At 40.8% G+C, this 22861-nt stretch overlaps 1 protein-coding gene across 3 annotated transcripts in view; it reads left to right on the top strand.

Annotated features, from left to right (window-relative positions):
- The first annotated feature begins 1840 nt into the window (after positions 1-1840).
- Positions 1841-22861, top strand: part of UNC79 (unc-79 homolog, NALCN channel complex subunit) — a 108975-nt gene continuing 87954 nt past the window's right edge. For 2 of the 3 annotated variants that reach the window (XM_065635970.1, XM_065635968.1), the window contains exons 1-8: positions 1841-1879; positions 6320-6440; positions 12221-12525; positions 15764-15934; positions 18916-19008; positions 20310-20365; positions 20993-21122; positions 22582-22646. In XM_065635970.1, the coding sequence (XP_065492042.1) occupies positions 1858-1879; positions 6320-6440; positions 12221-12525; positions 15764-15934; positions 18916-19008; positions 20310-20365; positions 20993-21122; positions 22582-22646 (963 nt within the window). In that variant the 5' untranslated portion in view covers positions 1841-1857. Of the gene's footprint in view, positions 1880-6319; positions 6441-12220; positions 12526-15763; positions 15935-18915; positions 19009-20309; positions 20366-20992; positions 21123-22581; positions 22647-22861 lie in introns of those variants that run through there. The other variant, XM_065635971.1, reaches the window with a different exon arrangement.

Raw genomic sequence — 22861 nt, 5'->3', positions numbered from 1 at the left:
AAAAATAGTTAAAAACCAGCATGAAGCACCCAGTATGCTCCCCATCCCTTCCAAACCTTATCTACATTATCCTGCAACAACAACAGTGGAAGGAAATATGAGAATTAAATCTCTTCAGTCAGTGAAACAGAGAACGTGGTTTACAACTAATTCCTCTATAAGGGGAAGGTATATTTTGTAGCTCCCTTGAATATACTTTTTCACCTTAATATCTAGACATCCAGCAGACTGATTTTCAAATGTCACCTCCTTCAAGCACCAGAATGGTCCCTCCCAGCATAGAGGAAGTCCAGCACAGGTCACAGGAGGCTTGCATGGATGAACAAGGTGTTCCTGATAAAAGTCAAACATAAAAAAGAAGCATACAAGAGGCGAAAGCAGGAGCAGATGACCTGTGAGGAACAGAGAAACACTGGCCAAGTGTGCAGGGATGGGGTCCTGCAAGATCCAGCAGGAATTTAATCTGTTGAGGGAAGATGAAAAAGCAATGAGAAGACCTCAAGTAAATGCAATACAGGCTCTATTTTGGATACAATTAAGTGGTGTTGAAAAAACATTGCACATACAGTATTTTTAGAAGATCACTTTGAGAAAAGAAGCCAACCTGTTAAATGCCAGCGAGCAGCACCTGCTCCTTCACCGCAGCTCCTGGCACAGAATGTGCATCGTCCCCCAATCAGGGCAGCAGTAGTTTGGAGGCACTACTTTGCAAGATGAATAATAAAAGGTACCTGTTTTCCTCCACCTCCAGAGCACAGCTCTCTTTGGCTGCCACAGGCCCAGTCATCTTATTGAGGAGAGTATGTTGCAGCTGGCTTTTTATCTATGTACATCAAAGCTCCCATGCCCTGGCTGATGAAACAGCTCTGCTTCCACGTGCCTTTCTCAGAAGCCTGACGACCCGAACAACTGCTTTGGAAAGTTTCAGAGAAGAAAATAATAGCTAGCTGTTCATTTCTCAGACCTGGTAAGGCCACGTCAGGATGCTGAGGAATGTGACAGAACGCACATTGATGAAATAATTTCTCTGGGAGCAAACAAATTATATTGTTATTATTGCACTCCCACCAGGAATGGTTTTTCCATCCCATCTTCGTCTTGCACTGATGATGCCTGGGGCGCTAACCGTAGCTGCGAACGGGTGACAGAGAGGGGACACAGCTGGGCTGAGCTCAGCCCTGGCCTCTTTGCGGAAGGCGTGACAGTCCCGCGATGCCTTGGCACATCGTGGGGACACGCGGGGGATGTCGGCACCTCACGGTGTGCCCTGCTGAGGGACACGGCGGGGGCTCAGGGGCTGGAGGGGAGAATTGGTGAAAGCAACAACGTCCTTGCTTCAAGCAAAGAATAAGACAGAACACAGACGCAGCCCCATGAACAACGCCTGACAATAATGCCGCCACCCCTTGCCTACCCCAGCGCTCCCCCTCTTGCAAGCTGCCGCAGAACAGGGCGTCGGGCCGGGAGGTGCACACCACCAGCCCCCCTCCGCAGCCCCAAACACCCTCCTAGCCCCGAGGGGCACCGCCGAGGCCTGGGGGAGCCTGGGGGAGCTCATCAAGATCTCTCGGCCCAGCAGCTCCCGGCCCAGCGCAGCAGCAAGCCCGGCGCTTCGGCGCGGTAACCTCCCCCTGGGGCGGACAGACCCCCCCGCGCCCGCTCCCTGCGAAGCCGCCGCCACCCCCGGCTGCCAGACGCTCTGTCCCTTTAAGAGCGCGTTCCCGCCCCGCCCGCCGCTGCCCGGCCCGCAGCCCTGCGGCAGCTGCACGGCTGCTGAGGCGAAGCGGTCGCCGCCGCCTTCGCCGCGGCCGGGGGCAGGTGCTCCTCGGCGGCTGAGGGGCAGAGCGGGGCGGCAGCATGTCCACCAAGGCGGAGCAGTGTGAGTGGTGGGGCCGGGCGGCGGGGCCGGGGCCTGTCCGAGGGGAGCGGGGGGTGGGGGGCCGGGGGCGCCTTCCCGCCGCTGGCGCTGCCTCGCTGCCGGCTGTCAGTGCCCGGGGGTATCGCTGCCCGCTCTCCTCCCGCCTTGTGTGGCGTCCGCGTAGCAGCCAGTGCAGGGAGGTGAGGTGGCGGGGGGGGGCGCTGCCTTCATTCTGGCTCTTTCCATCTCAGCCGCCGCCGGGTGGTTGGTGTGGCGGCCCCCGAGCATCCCCGGCCGGCGCCGCTGGGGAGGCGGCGTGTTTGTGCCAAGGCAGCGGCGGGGACCTGGGGGGAAGAGATGAGGGGATCAGAATTAAGATCGAGACCGCCGGCTTGGCCCTCGGCCTCATGGCGGGAGGAGTCCAGCCTGCCTGGTCTGCTGGTGCTGTGCCCTGTCCCAAAGGAGATGCCCCCCCTGAGAGACTGGACATCCGACTGTGGACACCAGAGGTGACCCATGCGTTGCCATCGTGAAGGTGGTCTTGCCGTGAGGCAAAGTGACAAGGGAGGTGTGCTGTCATCGTTGCCCGTGCTGTTCACCTTTTGGGTGAATGTAGGCTGGGTGTTACTCTCTTGCCCACCTGCTGCACCCTCGGAGCCGCCTGGCAGGAGCCCGCGGTGCTGACATCCCCGGCCCGAGCCTGATGTGTCTGCACAGCCACCGCGTTTTAACCACCCTGTTGGCTGGAGCCGATCAGAGCAAGATCAGATAATGTGGTGCATGGGACATCGGTGGCTGGACCGTGCTGTTCCCCACCGTTTTTACTGCTGATAGCAACTGGTGCATCTGCAAGAGCCCTGGTGGTAGGCTTAAAGAAAAATAACCAGGGCCGTGAAGCTTGTCACCTGTATCAAAGCTACTTTCTCTCCTGATACAAGGGTCATGGTTGTGAGCCAGGCAGTCTGTGACCAGTAGGCTGGATTGATGTTTGTCATGATGACATGGTGTGATCTGACACTTCATGTGCTGAGACTTGCTGTCTCTGTCCTCTGGGTTCCTGGGAAGGATCCTTGTATTTGTGTATGCCCGTGCTGAACTGATCTAAGGAAAAGAATACTTGTATTTGTTTTCCTTTAGGGTTTACAGTGATGGATGATGTCGCTATTAAAATATTATGTGGATGCTAATTTATTGCTTTAGAGATATGTTTCTGGCTTCATAAATAGAGACATAATGTTCTGACTGTGCAACAGCCCTGAAGCGTGCAATGTTCGGATATGCACTGTTCTGTTCTTTCTGCCTTCCCCATCCCCCACCTGAGTTCTGTAATTGTTTCTTCTTTCTTGTGATATTTATGCATTAATTATGCTTATTTTACACTGGCATGTGGAAGAATTTCTGCCGCCTTTTGTCCCAACACTGCCTTTGGCATTTTCTTCCTTTTCTCTTCTGCCTTCTCTGTTCTTCCATTCCTAATGCTTTTGGTCTGCTCTGTTTGAGCTTCTCTTTCATATTTTCTCCTTGGCTGTTTTTTCATCCCCTTGTACTGTTCAAGACACTGTGTCTTGCCCTGCCATGTCCTGTTGCTCTCTATTTTAAGATTTACTTGGAGAACAGGTTTCAGATCTTCCTGCCTCCTAATGCTCTTTTTCATGATGCTCCAGGGAAGGTATTTGGTTAATGGACACATCCTGTGCGTTCTAACCTACTGAGTGTTTTTCGCTTACCAAGGCTGTTCTCCCAACTAGTATTACAGTATTACCAAATGTCTGTGTCTCAACGTAACTTCAAAATTCCTTCACCTGCAGTTTTTAACAAATGATGATAGACTCCGACAAGGACTAAGTTGATGTGCATTTATCACTATCAGGGAAACCTTCAAACCCCAACTGTTGCTGTTGTTGCTTCTGCCCTCATTGATTGAGGCAAGAACCGGAATGTTTTGGGAAGGAGTCAAGTCGTAATGAATCTCAGTTTACCAAGAACAGCAGCAAAACACTACAAATGAGGAAACAGGCTGATCAGAACGGAAGAGTTGCTGGTCTAAATATGAATCTGTGGCCACCCCACAGCTCTTTGGCAGGTTGTATGAACAACAGGTAAAATGGTGGCAATCTGGGAAATTGTCTCAAAGCCTCCCTTTTCTGTGACGACATGCATCTCATATCCCATACCAGTGGTATTGACAGTGACTTTCATCATCTGACTAATCATGGCATGCCTATGTTGTTCAATTATATTAAAAGAAAATGAGTTCCTTTTCACCTTAAATAGAAGTAACTGGTGTTTAGTTGTGGTAAGTAGTGTCTGGGAATACCTGGTGCCCACTCTGTTTTTCTCCAAGACAGTGCAGCAACCAACACCGTCTTTCAAGACTCCTAATGGTTTTACTCCTGAATCGGTCAGTGCTTACAAGGGGGTCAGGGAGTTGAGTTAGGTCTGTGTAGATCCTAGAGAGATACCCAGCAAAGTATCGTGAAATAACTTTTTTCTTGTTCTTTTTAAAAATAGTTTTATGTGATGACCCTGTGACAATGGCTAAGTACCTCCACAGAGTGACATCACTGTTTGAAGTATATCTCTGGGTGCTCAGAAACTCAGAAAACTGGGTCATTCACACACTTCTGTATCTTGAAAGCTGGCAAAATTTTGCTCTGGTACATTCCTTCAGAAGGTTCTTTGTGTTCTGGGAGGATGTGCTCAAATTGTCAGTGTCCTGGGAAACATAACCGAGAGCGAGGTTAGAACCTTTAGCCTAAAGCTAATGTTAATATTTAGGCTTTATAAATAAGTTTCCTGTTTTGGTATTTTGCCTGATACAATTGTGTGACAGTACTGATAAAGAAGGAAATCTACATATTTTTATTCATTAAAAACCAGTTATTCTAGATACCTCATACCCTTTTTTGAAACTAAGTAGCTGTAGAGAGGTAGGCAGTTCTTTTAAATACATCTAGACCTGAGTCCTGATATCATCTTTGGCATTTTGTTAATCCAATTCACTTACAGATCTCTGACAGCAAACCATGGCAGCCACAGTAAACTGTGTGTCTTGCTGTGAGTTGTTCTTTGCAAGGGTACTGTGAAATGTGGTCTGTTTTCTTTGCAAATATGCCTGGCTTCATACTCAGTCACTCCTTCTCATTCAGCTTGTCAGTGATAGAAGAAAAAAAAATGGAATGCTCATGAAATGTTCACATAGAACAGCAGCGAGAGGCATAGAGACAGTAAGTTAGTGCCCTTCTGTCCAGTGGAGGACTTAATGGTATTCATTCTTTAAACGCCATTTGGCAAAAAGAATAAAACCAAGGATTGACTAATTGCTCCTTTAGGAAGCACAATTTATCTTCCACGCTGCAGGAGCCCTGTAGGGGAACAAGGTGTAGCTTGGTGTAGTAAAAGACTGTCATAATCCATATGTTCAAGGGCTGAAGTCATTTGGAAGCATCTCCCCTTTGAACTGCCTATTACGCAGCCTTGGTGCACTTTTAACATGATTAGGAGTTCCCAGTGAGCTCTGGTTTCACTGAGGCTGTTACTGCACAGGGTGATGCCATGAACAATGGCAGAGCAGAGCTGAAAGCGCAGCTGAGCTGGCGCAGCCCTGGCACAGCCAGAGCACTCGGCTTCTCAGCAGAGCTTATTAATCTGAGCAGAGAAAAAAAGAATTGTGTTCTCAGGTGTCTCTGCATGAAGCTGTCTTGTGCCATGTAGGCAATGTGAAGCATTGCAGGTATGGTCAGTAAACACTTTTTTCCAATACTGAACAAGGATCTCTTTTAGAAAATAAACCCACTGTTATTCTATTTCTAAAATAACAAAAAAAATAGTTTCAGTAAAGGTGTAGAGCTCCTACTATTTTAAATCTCCTCACCTGCGTCATCAAACTTCCTAAAACACTTAAATAAACAGCACAGGTCTTTACATATCTTCAGCTCATTGCATGAAGTAAATGTATGGCCTGAAGTAAATCACATAAGCTCTCTCTGTTTTAGCTTATATCTCTGCTTTGGCATTAGAAATATTTATCTGTCTCACATGAATCCCCTGTGATTTAATGACTCATTCATTATAAATGAATCTTGAGATCTTGGAGAGAGAGTAGTAGTGCAGGTCTGTTGTTTGTTTGTTTGTTTTTGTTTATATATGTGTATATATATATGTATATATATATGTGTGTATATATATGTATATTTATATATGTATTTTTAATTTGCTAGCACTAAGTTGGTCTAATACAGATGTAGGTATTCACTTTTGTTCCTTCCCATTGGCACTCTTGCACTGGAGTGTTCAGTTTATTCAGCCAAATTAGAAGGAATGTAGAGAGTTTTCTGTTTTCTACTGTTTAGTTCTTAAATTAGAAAATAATCAGAAATGGTGGGAACAGACGTGATTCTGTCAAAGTCTGCGAAAAGCCTAAATGAAAGTTTTTGTGTTTGTTTTTTGTCTTTTGTGTAGTTGCTTCCAAAATCCGTTACCTTCAGGAATACCACAACCGGGTTCTCCACAACATTTACCCTGTGCCCTCTGGAACTGACATTGCAAATACCCTGAAATACTTTTCTCAGACGTTATTGAGGTAAGTTTTAACTAATGCTCTTGAAGAAAAAAAGAGCTAAAGAATTGTAGGGGATATTGATTGACTTTGCATTGGTTGCAAGATACAATGGGTCAATGCTCAGCCAAAAGGAGTCAGAGCATAATTTAAGAAAATAATGATATGAATTAATTTCTTCAGTGGCTGTTGCCCAATTTGCCCAGTTGAGCTGCTGACTGAGTGGCTGATTCTAAAATAAACTTGGTTGATTACACATTTGCTTGGCCCTCCTAAGACTTAGTGGAATGTACAAACATGCTGAACTTGTGAAGTAAGGAGTTTGTGGCTGATAGTTTCAGATGTGTACACCTATCACCTCCTTAAGGGTGCTGGTGGCTCAGGATCCTGGAGCGATGAGCCAGATGAGCAGAACTAGGTTCTTACGCTGCCATAGTTCAGCTGCGTGTCAGGCTTGGGTTCTGGTTCAGTCCCTTACAACAGTACAAGTAGACACAAAGTTTGTGTACAGATCTGGATTCGGATGGCAACAACAGGTCAGGATTGCTCTGACCCAGGGCTTTGATTTAGTCCAATATTTACTAATAATACATAGTAATAAATACCATATGACTGCAGAATACATTTTGAATAGGAAACACTACCTTTTGTCTTGCTAAAAAGATAGCAAAAATTGCGAGACTTAATTAGGAATGGTATACATTCCATGGTGCTACCTAGTGGATTAATATTTTCAAATTATTTTAAAAATGGTTTTTAACAGTGAAGAGGTTATTTTTGCCTGCCCAGGTTTTGACCGGCACTAGTTTTCACATCCAGAAAAATACAGTTAAAGCTGTGTTTCTGTGCGTAGCTTCCTGATTTATACCTGGAAAGATCAAGTCTCTGCTGTCATAAACCGGCTTGGAAATGCAGCTATTTGCCCTATTTGATGAGGAAACATTAACAAAATACAGTTAACCCATACATTTGTATGCATAACCTTATGATGTATACAAGCTGAGAAGCAAGAGTTTAAACTTGACAGCAGTTCATTTTAACATTCATTTGAAGTGCATGGGATGTATCAAAATTCTTGACCCATAAACAGGGTCAAGAGGGACAGATACATAGACAGAAATACTCAGTTGAACAACCGTTCACCGCAAACTTAAAAACCTCCTGTTTACTTTTGAAAACCTCAAGAGTAGAATTTAACCACTGAGAAATTTGTTTCCCTCATCGTTTAGAGTGTTGAGGAAACTTATGGCAAACAGTAGGGCCTATTTTTTTTTTTAAGATTAATAAACTAAATTTTGTCTCATTATGTTGCAGTAGTGGGGAAAAATGTTTGGAGAGTCTCTAAAGATACCTCTGAAATGTGGCTCTGTTCCCACATCGGGCTGTTTTGATGTATTATTTGCACAACATACACAGTTAAATCACATTTAAATAGAGTCCTGTATGACAAAACAGCCTCTGCTTAAATGCTGTTGGCCTTTAAGCTCTTAAAGTAAGAAAGTTGGACTTATTATGAATGTTTTTCTCTCTTAGCTGTAACTACCAAGCGCTATAATGAGATCTGTTTCTTTTTGGGCAGAAGTCCATTGGGACAGGGTGGATGTAGAGTCTGCTGCTTAAAGAAAGTGTCTTTATACCACCCGGTTTTCTTCATCTTTCTAAGCAGTACAGCTGACATGTCCTGTGTGACAAATTCTTCACACTCCATGAGCAGTAATGTTTCTGGACTTACTAAAAAAGCTTTATACTAGGTGACTATGAGACCGGAACAGAAATCAGGTCAGGAATTGCACAACTGACCAACTCCCATTTCTTTATTTTGTGTTCAGAATGGGACTGAACCAAAAATCCTGTAGTTGATAATGCTGAACCTGATGGGGCAGAAGTGATCCTTATATCTGATATGCAGCTCTACACAAATGGCTTTGTCCTCATGATCTAGGATCTGCTCCAGCCTCAGAGCTAAAAGGGCACCAGAAGCTGAAGCCAGGCTTTGGATCTAAATTAAAGTGGACTGAGTCCTGATGCTGAGCAAGGTCAACTCCACGTTCTGAATTCCTGTAACTGGGGAATTTGAACTGTGGCTCGAAGCTTGAGTGCTATGGTTGTACCAGGATAAATTTATACACTTGCTGATGCTAAGAAAGGAGCTGGATAAAAAAGCAAAACAAAACACACCCTGTATTTAGTGTGGCAGATGGAAAGAAGGAAACTCTCACCCACTGTGTGCAGATCTCTGCAAGATTTACCTTAAAACTAAACAGACTGCCTAAGAACCTTTCTGAAGAGTGTGTACAGAAATTTCTTTGAATATTCTGCATGCTGAGTCTTCTTTCTGCCTCCTACACTGAGGCTCCATTGTGCAAGGTTTAACATCAATGATACAAGTACATGGTGGAGAATGCTCTTTGGAGCCTGAGATAGAGCAAATGCAATGAATTTGGGCTGCTAAGAGAATACTGACCAACTGTAGCAAAAATGCCCATTGATTTCTAGAGATTTTTGGGTCTGAACTTCAGAATAGGTTGCTTGTGATCATCTACTATTTTAAAATAACTTTAAACAATATTTCCCAGTTTGATGTGTACTCTCTTTGCAGCTGATCTTTTTAGGCCAAACATCTATTTGTGAACATTTGTAGTCAAAGAATAATGGAGGAATAGTTAGTCAGAGAAATTCCATATGATGATTTTTACAAGTGTAGCTTTTACAGTTTATTATACTTTTTACCTTTCCATGTTATGGACACATTGACTGTGTTCCTTTCAGTGGGGCATGCCTGCTCTTTTGGATCACATTCATATCTGGTGTCATTCTGCTAGCTATAGGTGGATTGCACAAGGGATTAATTTGCTCCTTTGCTCTGTACATAGTCTCAATAAATCAGAAGCTCAAGGGTGGGGGGAACAGATGTGGAATGGCTAAAAAAATTAAGTCCGTATTTCTATGAACAAACATCACATAAAATCACCATACACAATGCATAGCACATTGATTCATTTAGTTCTTCCTTGATTTTTCTATTTGGGCAACAGCATTTCTTTACATTACAGCATGAATTTGTTTCATGCCCTGCTCATTTTCAGTATTTTCTCCCTCGTTTGAGGAATGATCTAAGACTTAATAAACATCTTGCATAATAGCTCATTCTCTCACATTTTCTTGGAGAAAATTCTCCATACGTATGTCTAAGTAAAACGTTTTACATTAAGAATAGCTATAAATGCCCAGTGGCTAATCAATGATCAAACTTGTTTTGCTGCCTTGGTGAGATGCAATTCTCTTGTAGGCATTTTAGAAAGCCTTTCCTGGAAGGCAGTAATTTTGGGATAAATTTGCAGCAAAGATTTACAAATCTTGAAACAAGCCCTGGTAACTTTGTCATTTGTCAGAGAGTGCGTTCAGTGTAGAGTTAAGATCTGCAGACACTCCAGGTTCTCAGGACGTGGTTTGAACAGAAACAGGAGCAAACTGCAATCATTGTATCTTGGTCTGAGGGCACTTCCTTGATTTTAAATTTTGACTCTTCTGTTTATTACTTTAAAAACATATGGGTCAGGCAAAAGCCTGGATCTGAAAGTGGTGTTTGTTTGTTTGGTTTTTTTTCCTTTTAAATTTGGTGCGGTTACAGCTGGAATTTAGATATGGTCTCATCGCTGTTCATGAAGTGGACAGGAGGATGCCCTGATCAAGATACAAGATGATGGACTTTGGCCTCTGATCTGTAGGTTGGCCATAGCTCCATGTTAAAAGGAAGGGCAGTCTATAGTGTGAGCTCTCCATCACTGCCTTACACTTTCCAAAGCAAGTATTAATTAATACAGTAACGTCCTTTCTGGAAAAAAATGTGCTTGAATTGATGTGTTCACAAGTAAAAGGATGGGTAATTGGTATTATCTGTTGGTAGACAGGGAAAGAATATAACTTGGTACCTTCATACTCCTAAACATGAGCTGCAAAGTATGGCAAATGAACATCAAGCAAATTAAAAAGAATCAGCACTCTGATTTGTTTATAAAGTCATGTTACATCTTAGATGATTTTCTGAATAAACACTGTCTTGACAGTCACCATGATTCTTGTACTGGACATTGGGTAACAGAAACAAAAATAATCTGCCAAATATGTAAGGCACAATAAAAAAGGAAAAAAAAAGTATGTAGTTTCTTAAAACAGACAATATGTCTGTCATCTCTGACTGCAAGAGTGATGTGATAGTAGCCACTTGCCATAGAACTGTACTTGTAAAAGTGTTTTATGTATATGGCAAATGAATGACACCTTCTCTTATAAGCACCTTAGCAAGAGTTTAGCTTACTCGTGTAAATTGTTGAATTGACTGGTAAGATACATCTGTGCTAAGGTGATTATACAATAGGGATTTCTGTACTGTTAAAGAGGACTGAGGTTTCCAGAAGTGCTCCCTTTTGACATAACTAAGCTCTTCATTAGTCAGTGGAAATTTTAATGCCACTGACTTGTCTTTTATAAGTTTTAACACTGACTTTTGGAGCAGAGTTAAACCAACAGCAACTGCTTTTGGAAATCCCAACCACTGAGAGGTGCAAAATGTGCTTTAAAAAAAAAAAGCATTGTGTGTGGTTTAATATATTTAAAAGGTGTATTATATTTTTATAGGCACATATGAAGACTATGAACTAAACCTATAATTGCCTGATAATTAAAATATAACACTGCTTAAGTGACAATTTATTTCTATTTAAAATAGTGGGGTTTATTTTTTTTAATAAATTAGATTAACATGTTTACAACATTCTTAAAATGACATAACAAGCTGGTTGACATATAGCCTCTATTTTGATTCCCACTAAATCCTTTTTATTTTTTGAAATTATCTCTCCTTTAGTTTATAGTGAGTTTTGTTGAATAATAACGTAAGTAACAGCAGGAATGTATGGTAACATACTGTCTGATCTGCAGTTACATAATTGGTTTTGCTTGCTTAGCCCTTAGATTTTTGAAGGTAACTATTTACCCAAGGAGTGTTTGTATTCATAAAGTAAAATGTTTCCTCCCTAAACATGGGCAAAATTAAAACCACACATAAACAACCATTATCATTAGCTCACAAACATATGCTAAAGACCATCTACTATATATTATTTTATAACTTTTCCAAATGTAGTTTAGTTAACATTTTAGAAATATTATATTATTTCTAAATCCATGTGCCTGTTTAAACTTCATTATCTCAAATGATACTGAGTGAGTGGTCATGAAACAGTATCATAAAATACATACAGACATTATTTTAATGCAATAAACATGTGATTTTTAAGACTATCTTAACAAACACACATGTTTATTCTTTGCTAAAACATGTTTCTGCAAGTGCCACACCTATATTTTGCATGTTTTCAGTCAGTTGGTTCAAAAGATTGTAGGGGGGAAAAAAAATGAAATCTCTTAAAATCTCAGAGCAAAGTACCAGCCTATTGTGACACAGCTATTTTACCATAGCCAACACTTAATTCTCAGAATTTTTCTTAACTGTGAAACATGGGTAGGGCACTGAAACATGCATTTTTATATTTTTGCTCCTTATGAACCAGATAACACATGAGATGCAATGAAATTTTCCTAGATGTCGATTTTTAATTCTCTTTTCTTGAATTATGAAAGTGAATGGTTGCTAGATTTGTAAACACACTGGTTTTGGTAGCGATTGCATCTTATGTGGGATGTATCTGGTGTTTTATTATTTGTTTTATAGTGTCATTTCAATGTAATGTGCTGTTCTTTGTGTCTTTGTTGTCTCTTTTTTTTCTTTGTCCCCCCAACAGCATTTTGTCCCGCACAGGGAAGAAGGAGAATCAAGATGCCTCCAATTTGACAGTGCCCATGACCATGTGTCTTTTTCCTGTGCCATTCCCACTCACCCCATCTCTAAGACCACAGGTCAGTTCCATCAACCCTACTGTTACTCGCTCCCTCCTTTACAGCGTCCTGCGAGATGCTCCATCTGAACGTGGCCAGCAAAGTCGTGATGCTCAGTTATCAGACTACCCATCTTTGGACTATCAAGGACTTTACGTGACACTGGTGACACTGCTGGATCTAGTTCCCTTGCTACAACATGGTCAACATGGTAAGCAGGCCCTTCAACCCTTCCAGTACGCTTAACTTCAGTGCTGTGAATCCATGAATGATGCATAAATGCAGTAGAAGAGATGGGCCTAAACTGACCTGGATCTGGAATTCAGTCTCCTGGGATGCGTTTATATCCAAGTGTTTGGTTTGACTTTCTTAAATAAAAGATGTTTTTTTGCTAACTGTGGATTTGGGTTTGAATTCTGAGATTGTCTGATTTTTAGTGATATGCTGGTGGTATGTAACTAAAATACAATGGTATGTAACAAAAATAATACAGATGGTTTAAAAAAAAATCTGGATTTTGAATTTGAATCTGCTGGGATATCTTCAGACCTGTCTTTTTGGGGTGGCTCTCTTAAAAAGGTACAAATTGCTTGCAAATGTATCTCTGGCCTATAATGAAAATGCAGATTGAGTGTTTTGGTGAAGGTCCATCTCTAAATAGAACATAGTATACATTTAATTGAAGAAAAACCATGGCAATGGTGATTTGAGATGGCTTTAACATATTCCTGGGTAAAAAGACAGCAGTATCTCTCTCTGACTTAACAGAAAAGCTGTATTTGCTTATGTTTTGAATTAGTGAATCATAAGATGTTTTTGTGACTGTGTTGTATTTAAATTGTTTTCCCTCAATTTCTGCATGTATCTGGCTTGTTAGTCTGTGGCTTTCCATACTGGGATTCAGGAGCCCAGTGTTCTCCCTATGTTACATAAGCCAAATATTAATTTTCATCATGATGTCAGGGTGTAATTTGCTCCCAGCACTTATGTCCACTTACCTTCACTTTCTAGAAATGGTGAAGCTAATTGTCAAAACAATCTTTTTTGAGATAGATAACACCCTGATAATCAACAACCAATGGAGATCTGTAAAGAACAAACAACATTGTGCAAACGCTACTTCTTTTTATGGCATCACAGTGGCTCCTGGCGGGGTTTTCCTGTCCTTAGTCAGCCTTGTGTTGCTGTTGATATCCTAATGGCAATCTGGGACATGTGGTCCCCACTTGAGTGAGGAAAACACTCCAGAAGTAATTACCAGTGGCTCTTGTCAGCTAGAAGGGTATACCAAGTGGGAATCTTACAGGGGTCTGTGCTGGGTCTAGTGTTATTAAATATTTTAATTTTTTTGCTTGGCTGATAAAAATGAGAGAGCACTTTGATTTGCAGGGGTTATCAAGATGGCAAATAGCATGTCCTCTGTGTGAAAGATATCTGATTCAAAAAAATCCTGGCAATTTGCATTCTGTTTTAAAACATTTTCAAAGAAGAAATCTAAAATACTATGTTTAAGCAGGAGAAATCAAAGGCAGAAATGAAATGGAGGAAATACCAGCTTGAAAGCCTTACTGCAGAGATCTGGATGTTACAGTAGATCAGAGGCAGACCATAAGTCACTAATATATTACTCTAGCAATATGTAAACAGGTGTTTTGTGTAGGAGACGCTCAAAGCGTTTTGTTTATTATTCTAACAGCCCCAGCAAGGCCTCTGCTGGAGTAAAATTTTCAGATGTGTCTGTCTGGCTTTAAGAAAGACATGGACCATTTGGGAGGAGTCCAGGAAAAAGAAACAAGAATGACTTGAGGTTTAGAAAATGTGGACAGTGAGGAAAAATGGAAAGAACTTGATTTGTCCAGCTTGGAGAAAAATAGAAGGGAGATATGATTATATATACAAATATGTAAAGGTTGCTGAGAGGAGAAATAAACTAAACAAAACTATTTGAGGCTACAGTGAATCAGGATAAGAAGTTGTAGGCTTAAACAGCAGCAATGGAAATTAAAAAAAAAAAAAAAGGCCTTTTTATGATAAAGATGGTTAAGCACTAGGATGAATTGCCAGGAGAAGGAGTGAACTGCCTTGCAGACTTTTAAAAACAGTTTAGACAATCATCTGCCAGGAATAATTTGGTTGACTCATGCTTGCAGCAAGGGGAGGTCACTTGCTATTTTCTATGGTTCTGTGTACAGAGAATTAAACTTTGCAATACAACTTGTTATTTATTTGTCCCTCAGCTTAGCATGTCACTAAGAGAAATAAATTTTTTTTTATCAGAACAAGCCGTATTGTTTGGGTAAGTACAACTGGTGCACTGGGCCGTCGTGAGTTTTGGTCCAATCAGATGATACAAAACTCTCAGTGCTTTGCTAGTGAATGCGTATTGCAAGAGAGGCGCGCTCTCTAGCACTGAGGGTCTGACTAGACCCTTGCATGGAAGACCTGCCAGAACCACTGAAACTGGGTGCTAATTTTCCTTCTTACTGTGACTCATGATGTTTACAGCTACAGATCTCAGCACTTTAGCGAGGCAGTTTTAAATCAACCTAGTTGTACAGATGAAGCTGAAGGCCTGTGTAACATACTTAAGGTTACAGAGTGAGTAACAAAAGGAATCCCTCTCATGCAGGGGAAAGGCCTTATGAGGTATTGGGATCATCATACAGGTTCAAACTCGGGGCTCACTGCGTGCTGTAAGGTTTCTTGGAGGGTTATTGGCCCCAGCTCAGTTCCTCATTTGGAAGAGGTTATAAAGACGCCACAGTGCCCAGATACACAATAACCTATCCCTTCTCTTTGGATCTTGAAATGTTCCAAAAGATTATAATAAAATTAATTAAAATAAGTATGAACATTCTGATAAATATTCCTTTCCTTTTAAGCCTTAGCTGTTTTTGGCCTTCATGGCTTGCCAGGAAAACAAGGTCCGTTGTTTAATCACGTGTTGTTTGAAAAATACAGTGGCGTTTCCTGTAGTCTCTACGTGGCAGGTACTTTGCAGCTCTCTTGAGGGTAATTAAGATGAAAATCTTATTTTTCTGTGGCTGATAAAGACTAGAACACTTTTTGCAAAAACAGGCCTTTCGATACCAAAGTGCATATCAAATTCTGATTCTAGTAACATCTCTGCTTAAATGGAGGCCATTGTGTGTCAATCGCTACACGATTAAAATCAACATTGATTTTAAACAATGATTTTACTGGCTGTAGTATTCCTATACCCTCCAAACTCTTCTGAGTACTGTTGAACAGCTGTTTCCCTCTCTTTGAGGAGGGGTTCAAAATGATGGATGAAGTCTCTTGTCTGTAGTGATTAACTTCCCAAATTACTTTGAGGGGAAAACTTGAATTTAAGTGGGCTTTTTAATAGTTTTGTAAACTAAAAAGTACGTAGTCGTAATTATTTTTTCATTGTAATGATTCTGTATTTATTTCATTTTATTCAACAGATCTTGGGCAATCAATTTTTTACACAACTACATGCTTACTTCCTTTTCTCAATGATGATATTTTGAGTACTTTACCCTATACAATGATTTCAACACTAGCTACCTTTCCTCCATTTCTGCACAAGGATATTATAGAGTATCTCAGCACATCTTTTCTGCCTATGGCTATATGTAAGTAGAACTCATTCGAGTATTGTTATGTCTCAGAAAACATGGTGCACTGCTGTAATAGTATTAGACTGTAGGAGTCAAAGTTTGATCTCTTAGCATTGTAATGGGATACCAATCTATGTATGTTTGTAAAATAATTCTGTGTGACTACTTTTCAAAGAGAATCATTCTATGGTTTTTATTTATTTGTTATGCTGTGTTACTGTGTGAATTTTTCCTTAATTTAAAGGTTAAAGTTTAGCTTATTTAAGAAATACATTGCTTTCAGACTCACAGAACTTTCAGTGCCAGCAGTGGGAGTTTTGAATACAGAATCAATGGGCAGACTGCTCCTGAAACAATAGATACAATAGCAACATGTGTAATTTTTTTAGCTGGCCAAAATCTGGATATACAAGAATGACTGTTCTCAATGTAATGATATGATGAATTTCTGATTTTTCTCCCTACCTCTCTTCTCGGCATTTTCTCTTTAAGTTCTGTACTAAATAGCTGTGTCTGTAATGTCTCCTCTCTGTAAGTGTTAAGACTGAACCTGACAGCGCCTGCCTTTTTTTCCTCTTTCTTTTTTCTCCCTCCCCAAGGGTGTCACATGATTACATAATTTTATAATCCCTGCAGAATGTGAATCCTGAGGTGTGTTCTGAATGCTTGTCTCTGTACCCGGTAAAAGGCTTGATGGGATTTCAGTAGCAGTGAGAAATCTGTGTACTGCAGATGGAAGCATTAGGATCAATATTAAAACCAAGTGTTAACGAAGCCTTTTGCTGTGTGGGTGATCAAATGCTGGAACAATTTGCCAGAGAGGCTGCAGATTCTCCATCCTAGCAGATACTCAAAATGCAACTGGACGAGGTCCTGAGTACCTGCTCTAGTTGGCCTTTCTTTGAGCAGAGGGGCTGGACAAGATGATCTCCAGAGGTCCCTTCTAACTTCAACCGTTTTGTGATTCTGTGAGAATGTTTCCTCCTTATCTATATTCCAGACCTTTGTGGAAAAACATGAACAACTTTTTTACAGAGATTAACACTGATGTCATTTAAGCATGTAGAAGATGCTGTTAGAACATGGAAAGAAGCATGGTCCAGTGTTTTGAGGTTAAGATTTAATGGAAATTTATCACCTGCATGTTCCAGCTCTACCCATCAGTGATCTTGGAGAAATCCCTTAGCTCTTCTGTGTCTCAGTTTCCTTATGTAAAATATTCCCTTGTAAGACATTGCAATGATGGTTTTTCTCTGTTGCTTTTGACAGGTCTAGTAATAGTGTGCAAATGAAAATTACTAAGACATTTTATAAATACGTGCAATATGTGCAACAGGTCCTCTCTGGGATAAGCCAGAATGTTGCATTAAACTCCTTTTTCATCCATTACTGTTATGTGTTAAAGAACATGCTGATGTAGGTGACTTATCCTGTCCTATCTTTGGATCTGTAAAACTGTTCTCCAAAACATCTGATTGAGCCAAATCCTTGGTTTGCTTAAACAGATACTATTCCCCAACTCCCTTTGGCAGAGATTGCATCCATGTAGAGCATGGGACCAGCCTTTGTCCTGCTCCCTTTTTCCTCAAACAGTTTTGGTTAGATCTCTGTATGAAACCAGTCTGCTGCTCTTTAAATTTGGCTTCTCATACTGTGTACTGCTTCTCTGCTGATCGCCACGTTTTAATTGGCAGGTTAGAGCTGCTGAGTATTTTGTAAGTTAAATCCATACAAATAGACCTTACTGTGATAATTTGGGGGCTCTTACACATATGGATGAGACTCAAAAGAGAATGAATGAAGTGCAGTGAAGAGAGCCATAGCAATGCTGGGTCATGCAGAAAAGTACCAGATAGAAGAGAGAAATTCTCTATTTTTCCTTTCCCTCCTTCTTTTCCAGTGGGTGCCCTTTTAGTTAGTGGCTGGTCTTTCCCCACCAGGAATGATCTGGCCCTTCACAAGGCGAGTGCAGAACCTTTCCTTCCCCTGGTGTTCAGCTCTGAATCAACCTGGAAGGGAGGATGCAAGAGATTGTGTGAGCAGCCGGAGAGCCAGATGGGAGGGATGAAAGCATCTCACTGAACTGGGAGCTGCAGTTCTGTGCTTCTGTCTCAAATGCTTGGTATTTGGCTTCTGGCAGCCAGGCTTGGGAAAGTGCTGTGAGCAAGAATGGGGAAGATAAATGCCACATCTCTGTGTGGGAGGTTGCCTTCAAAGCCATATTGCCATGTTGCATTTCAGAAAATAAACACCCACGCTCTGCAGGGTTTTTCCAACTATACCGTTTAATAGTAACTAATTAGTAGGAGACCAGAAGGAACTCTGGCCACTTTGTGTGTGAGGTCAAAGTTACAACAGCTTAGCTACACTTCGGTGCTACCGTTTATCAATTATCTTAGCACAGTTCACATAACAAGGGGGACTAATTTTTCTGGAATGTACCTATAACTTAAAATTATACCCTGTGATCCCTGAGGAGTCATGTGTGCCATACACCAACAGCCAGCAGCTACTGTCAGGCCAGCTTCATCGGTGTACCTCAGCAGTGGGTTTTCTATTTTTTTCTTGTTTCTTTACTCTCCACTTCCACCTTACCTTTCTACAATCCAAGTCCTAGGGTCACTTGGCTATACAAGTTGTAGCCATTGTTTTGACCAGTCTGTGGGGTCTGAAGGAGAGTACCTGAGAAGAATCCTCTCTGATTCATGCAGTTCTGACAATGAAATCTTGCTGATCTGGAAAACCAGGTGTGTGCTCTGTGAAGCAATACCATATTCTTAGTCATCTTTCTCTTCCAGTAGAAAAGGGGGTTTCACCCTCTCCAATTCAGAATGTTTCTAGTTTGTTTGTTGGGTTTTGTTTTTTTTTTTTACTGACATGATACCTTGGGAATTTTATTTGCATCAGTTGGAATTAGTTAATATGCTAGTCTCGCTTAATATTCCTTGTTATACAATAAAAAATGTTTTCTTCTTTTTTTTTTCCTTTCTTTTAAGTGGGATCCTCAAAAAGAGAAGGTGTTCCAGCACATGTCAATCTATCTGCATCATCAATGCTAATGATTGCAATGCAGTACACATCAAATCCAGGTATGTGTAAACATGCAACATGGTATCATTCTCTCTAAAACTATGAGTCATGAAGTACTATGTCAAATGTAATCAGAAAAGTTCAGATGTTGAGAGAAATCTGTCTCACCTTCCAACACAGGATGAAAAAGAAGTTATTTTAGTCAAAACTGGAATTTCTGAGCTTCATGCTTGAAGTAAGATTACGTAGATATGAGAACTTGTTGTGATGAAGATATAGGATTGGGCTCAGGATTGGAGGCTGTGGTCTATTCTTTCTTGACATCAGAAAATAATGTTGATTTATAACATCCATGTTGGAGAGAAATCACCACTAACTTTGACTATAGAAATTAATAGTAACAGTTTATTTTATACTGTGATTGATATCCCACCAAGTTCACAATTGATATTGTTTTTTAAGGAAGGCAGGTAATGCTGGCTGCAGGCTCAACAGAACTGTAATGAATTTAAATGTAATTGTAAGTATCTAAACACAAGGCTATTCTTTCTCATGATGGCACAGTCCCAGTTAAATCAGTGGGATCACATAACCAAATTGAAACAAAATGTAACCTGAGGGGGCTATTATATCGCATGACAGTCAGCTATTTCCCATTTTATGTAGATGGTGTGTGGGTAAAGGAACCCCACACTGCGGTATGTGTGTGAGAAGTATCATCACATCATGCTAACATAGTTCCCAGTGGTAATTAATAGCAACACACCAGTTTTAAAAGCTATTGGCGCAAGTTAGTATTTTTTCACTAATTGTTCTATTTTTGTTTGTGAATTCCATGTTCCAGCCATCTGAGGGAAATTTTGGCCTGTGATTTTTGGGAAGTCAAACATGTAAAGCAGTTCATTTGGCTCTCCTGTTTGTTTGATGCGGAGTGGCTCCTGTAGCCTTTGGTATACATGGGAGTAATGTATTGTTACATGTGCCTTCCATTGCTGCCTCAAGATGAATGACAATATACTCATTTACAGCTTTACATTGTGCCAGAGGGACAAAGTTTAAATGAATTAGCAGGTATTCTTAAACTAGATGTGTTTGAAAAAGATCTCCATTGCTGTGCAAAAAGCTGCACACATATACTACTTATCTTACTGCATTGACATGATCAAGTTACTAATATTTAATTTCTAGTCTCTTTTGATGACTCTCAGGGCAGCGATTCTTCAGCAAACCTTTTAAAATAAAAAATAATTAAATGAGGTTTAGAGTTTTGGATGGACAAAACAAGCCAATCAGCTAATTACATCACTTCTGTAATTTGAGTTTCCGTTTCAGTGTGTCTATACTGTCTTTTCTCTCTCAGTGTATCACTGCCAATTATTGGAATGCCTCATGAAATATAAGCAAGAAGTATGGAAAGTAAGTTTGTGATCATATATATTTTGTGGAAATGACTGTATTTAGGTAGTAATGAAAACCAGATGGCTTGAAAATTGAAGGGACTGTGTGCCAAGAAGCTTTAAATGATCTTTATATCCAGTTTTCCTTCTGGATTATGGAGAGGAAGTTCCCTCTGATTTTTTTTTTTGTAGAACAGATCTCAGTTTCCTAAATACGTTGTGGTTGTGGCTCCCATCAGCAGAAATTTTAATAACCACCAATCTTCTCAGTTCATGTGGGACTGAACTTTTACGAGGACTATTTGTGAGTTTTGTCTTAGCCTGAATCTGATCTGGATCCACCTATTTATCTATATCACACCTCTTTGCTCCATGGATACAGAGAGGCTTCATGTGCTATATGTTAGCATACTGTGTGGGGTGGGTTGTAGCTGTTGGATGCTCTGATCAAAATCAGAAGCCAATTGTGAACATATTGTTGAAATTAGTCATCTAATCTACTTACAAGAACATACAAAGTATGTTCGGTAGGCCGTGAAATGTGTATCTTTTGTGTGCTCAGGTGTCTTTGTCAACATAAGTAATATGTATTGAATTGTGTTTTGTTATCTTGCAAAATAAACATTTTGTACCTGTCTTTCTTTAGGATTTGCTATATGTGATAGCCTATGGACCATCTCAAGTTAAACCTCCAGCGGTACAAATGTTATTTCACTATTGGCCCAATTTAAAGCCCCCTGGGGCAATCAGTGAGTACAGAGGACTGCAGTACACAGGTCAGTGCCACTGTTTCTGTATAAGCCAAAATAAATATAAAGGAAATTATCAGAAACGTGTTAATGTCACATGTTTACAGTTCTACAGTGTGTTTTGAAACGTTTTATTCTATGAGTTGGTACTTTCACAAGTATATACAATATCAATTTCTCCGTATTTTCAAAAGATGTTGGGAAAAATAAAAATGCTGATTGTGGCTAGTAAATAGATTGTGTTACTCCCAATCCTAATGAAACCAGAACAGGAGAAAAAATACATACGGCATTACAAGTGGTCTGTGAAACTGCCTACTTGGCCTCACAAGGGTTCTGGTTTATGTTCCTTTCAATTATTCGGTTGCTTTTGTTGTGCCAGCTGCTACCACTGCTGCTGTTGCTAAGACTCCTTATCTGGCTGTTACTGTCAAAAAAAGTCAGGTGATGTCAGGAGCAGTCAATATAATGGATAAGTTCTCAAGGCTTACTATAGCTTGAAAGTGAGAGCCAAAGTCAGCAAGATATCTGGAGCTGAGCAGGCGGATGATACAAAGTCCTCTGTCCACGGAACTCCCCAGTGATACTGGTGGGATTGTGCTTCTATGGTGGGGGCTGTCCAGCAGCAGTCCTCGACTTGCTTTTCCTGTTTGCCTGTCTCAACCAATTTCAAATAATCCATGTTGTATGGGGTATGTTTTACTGACTTTTAAAATTCGTGGACCAGAATGCAACATTTTAAATAATCTCAAGTACATCCTGAGTGTTCCTGTTACATGTTTGTCTGATGTGTTCTAAAGCCTTTTTTCTTCAGTCATTCTTCTTGTACTGCTCTGCATCACTTTTTTCATGCAGGCAGGGCTGTAAACTAAGCATGACATTCCATCTGAGCTGTTACTAGCACTGGGTAGACTGGAATAATTTTCCTGTATATAATTTTTTTGTTAATGCGTCCTAGACAAGCATGAGCATTATCTGCAGTTGCATGTCATTTTGGCCTGAGGGCATTCTGTATAGCATCCAGGTGATGCCACTTTGACATACCTTTGTTGTTTACTTCGTGTCATTACAGAGCTAAGGCTCCTTCTGTGGCTGGACTTTTTTTCCTTTATCATAGCTGTGTTTTCATTTTGCCTGGGAATATTACTGAATTTACTCAGCTACTTCTACCATCCTGCTCCTGGAATGGAAGGACAATTAATTAATTCAGGGTGTTGGTGAGATCAGGAAGGGTCTACAACAGGGATGTCTGTGTCTTACTTTTTCCATTTCTTCATTGAGATCATGGTTCATTTAATAATTATGTCCCAAAAAAGTACATTCTAGGTTGTTTATTGTAATGAATAGGCTTCCTGAGGAATGGCTAGGTCTTATCTTTGTATAGTACTTAGTACAAGAGGATCTTGTTCTTAATTGATATCACTAGATACGAAGAATATAAATGTGTTTTTTCCATTTATTAATCAGCTGTGTTTTGGTTTTGCAGCCTGGAATCCTATTCATTGCCAGCACATTGAATGCCATAATGCGATTAACAAACCAGCTGTGAAGGTACTGCTGTTTCTTCAGGGGTCAAACCCAACTATCTGGGGGATGGAAGGTTGTACTTTGGCCCCACCATATGTTCTGGGTGTGTGCAGGTGACTAAGGGCAGGAGCTAAGGGAACAGCAAAGTCTGTCGAGACCAAGGGGGCCAGAACTTTGTGAGTGTGTTCTTTGACTGCCTAAAGCAAGATGGCCAACTACTGTGGGCCAAGTCTTGATAT

Source organism: Caloenas nicobarica, chromosome 5 (genome assembly GCF_036013445.1).
Source record: "Caloenas nicobarica isolate bCalNic1 chromosome 5, bCalNic1.hap1, whole genome shotgun sequence".
NCBI lineage: Eukaryota > Metazoa > Chordata > Aves > Columbiformes > Columbidae > Caloenas > Caloenas nicobarica.
This window is presented reverse-complemented; position numbering and strand designations above follow the sequence as displayed.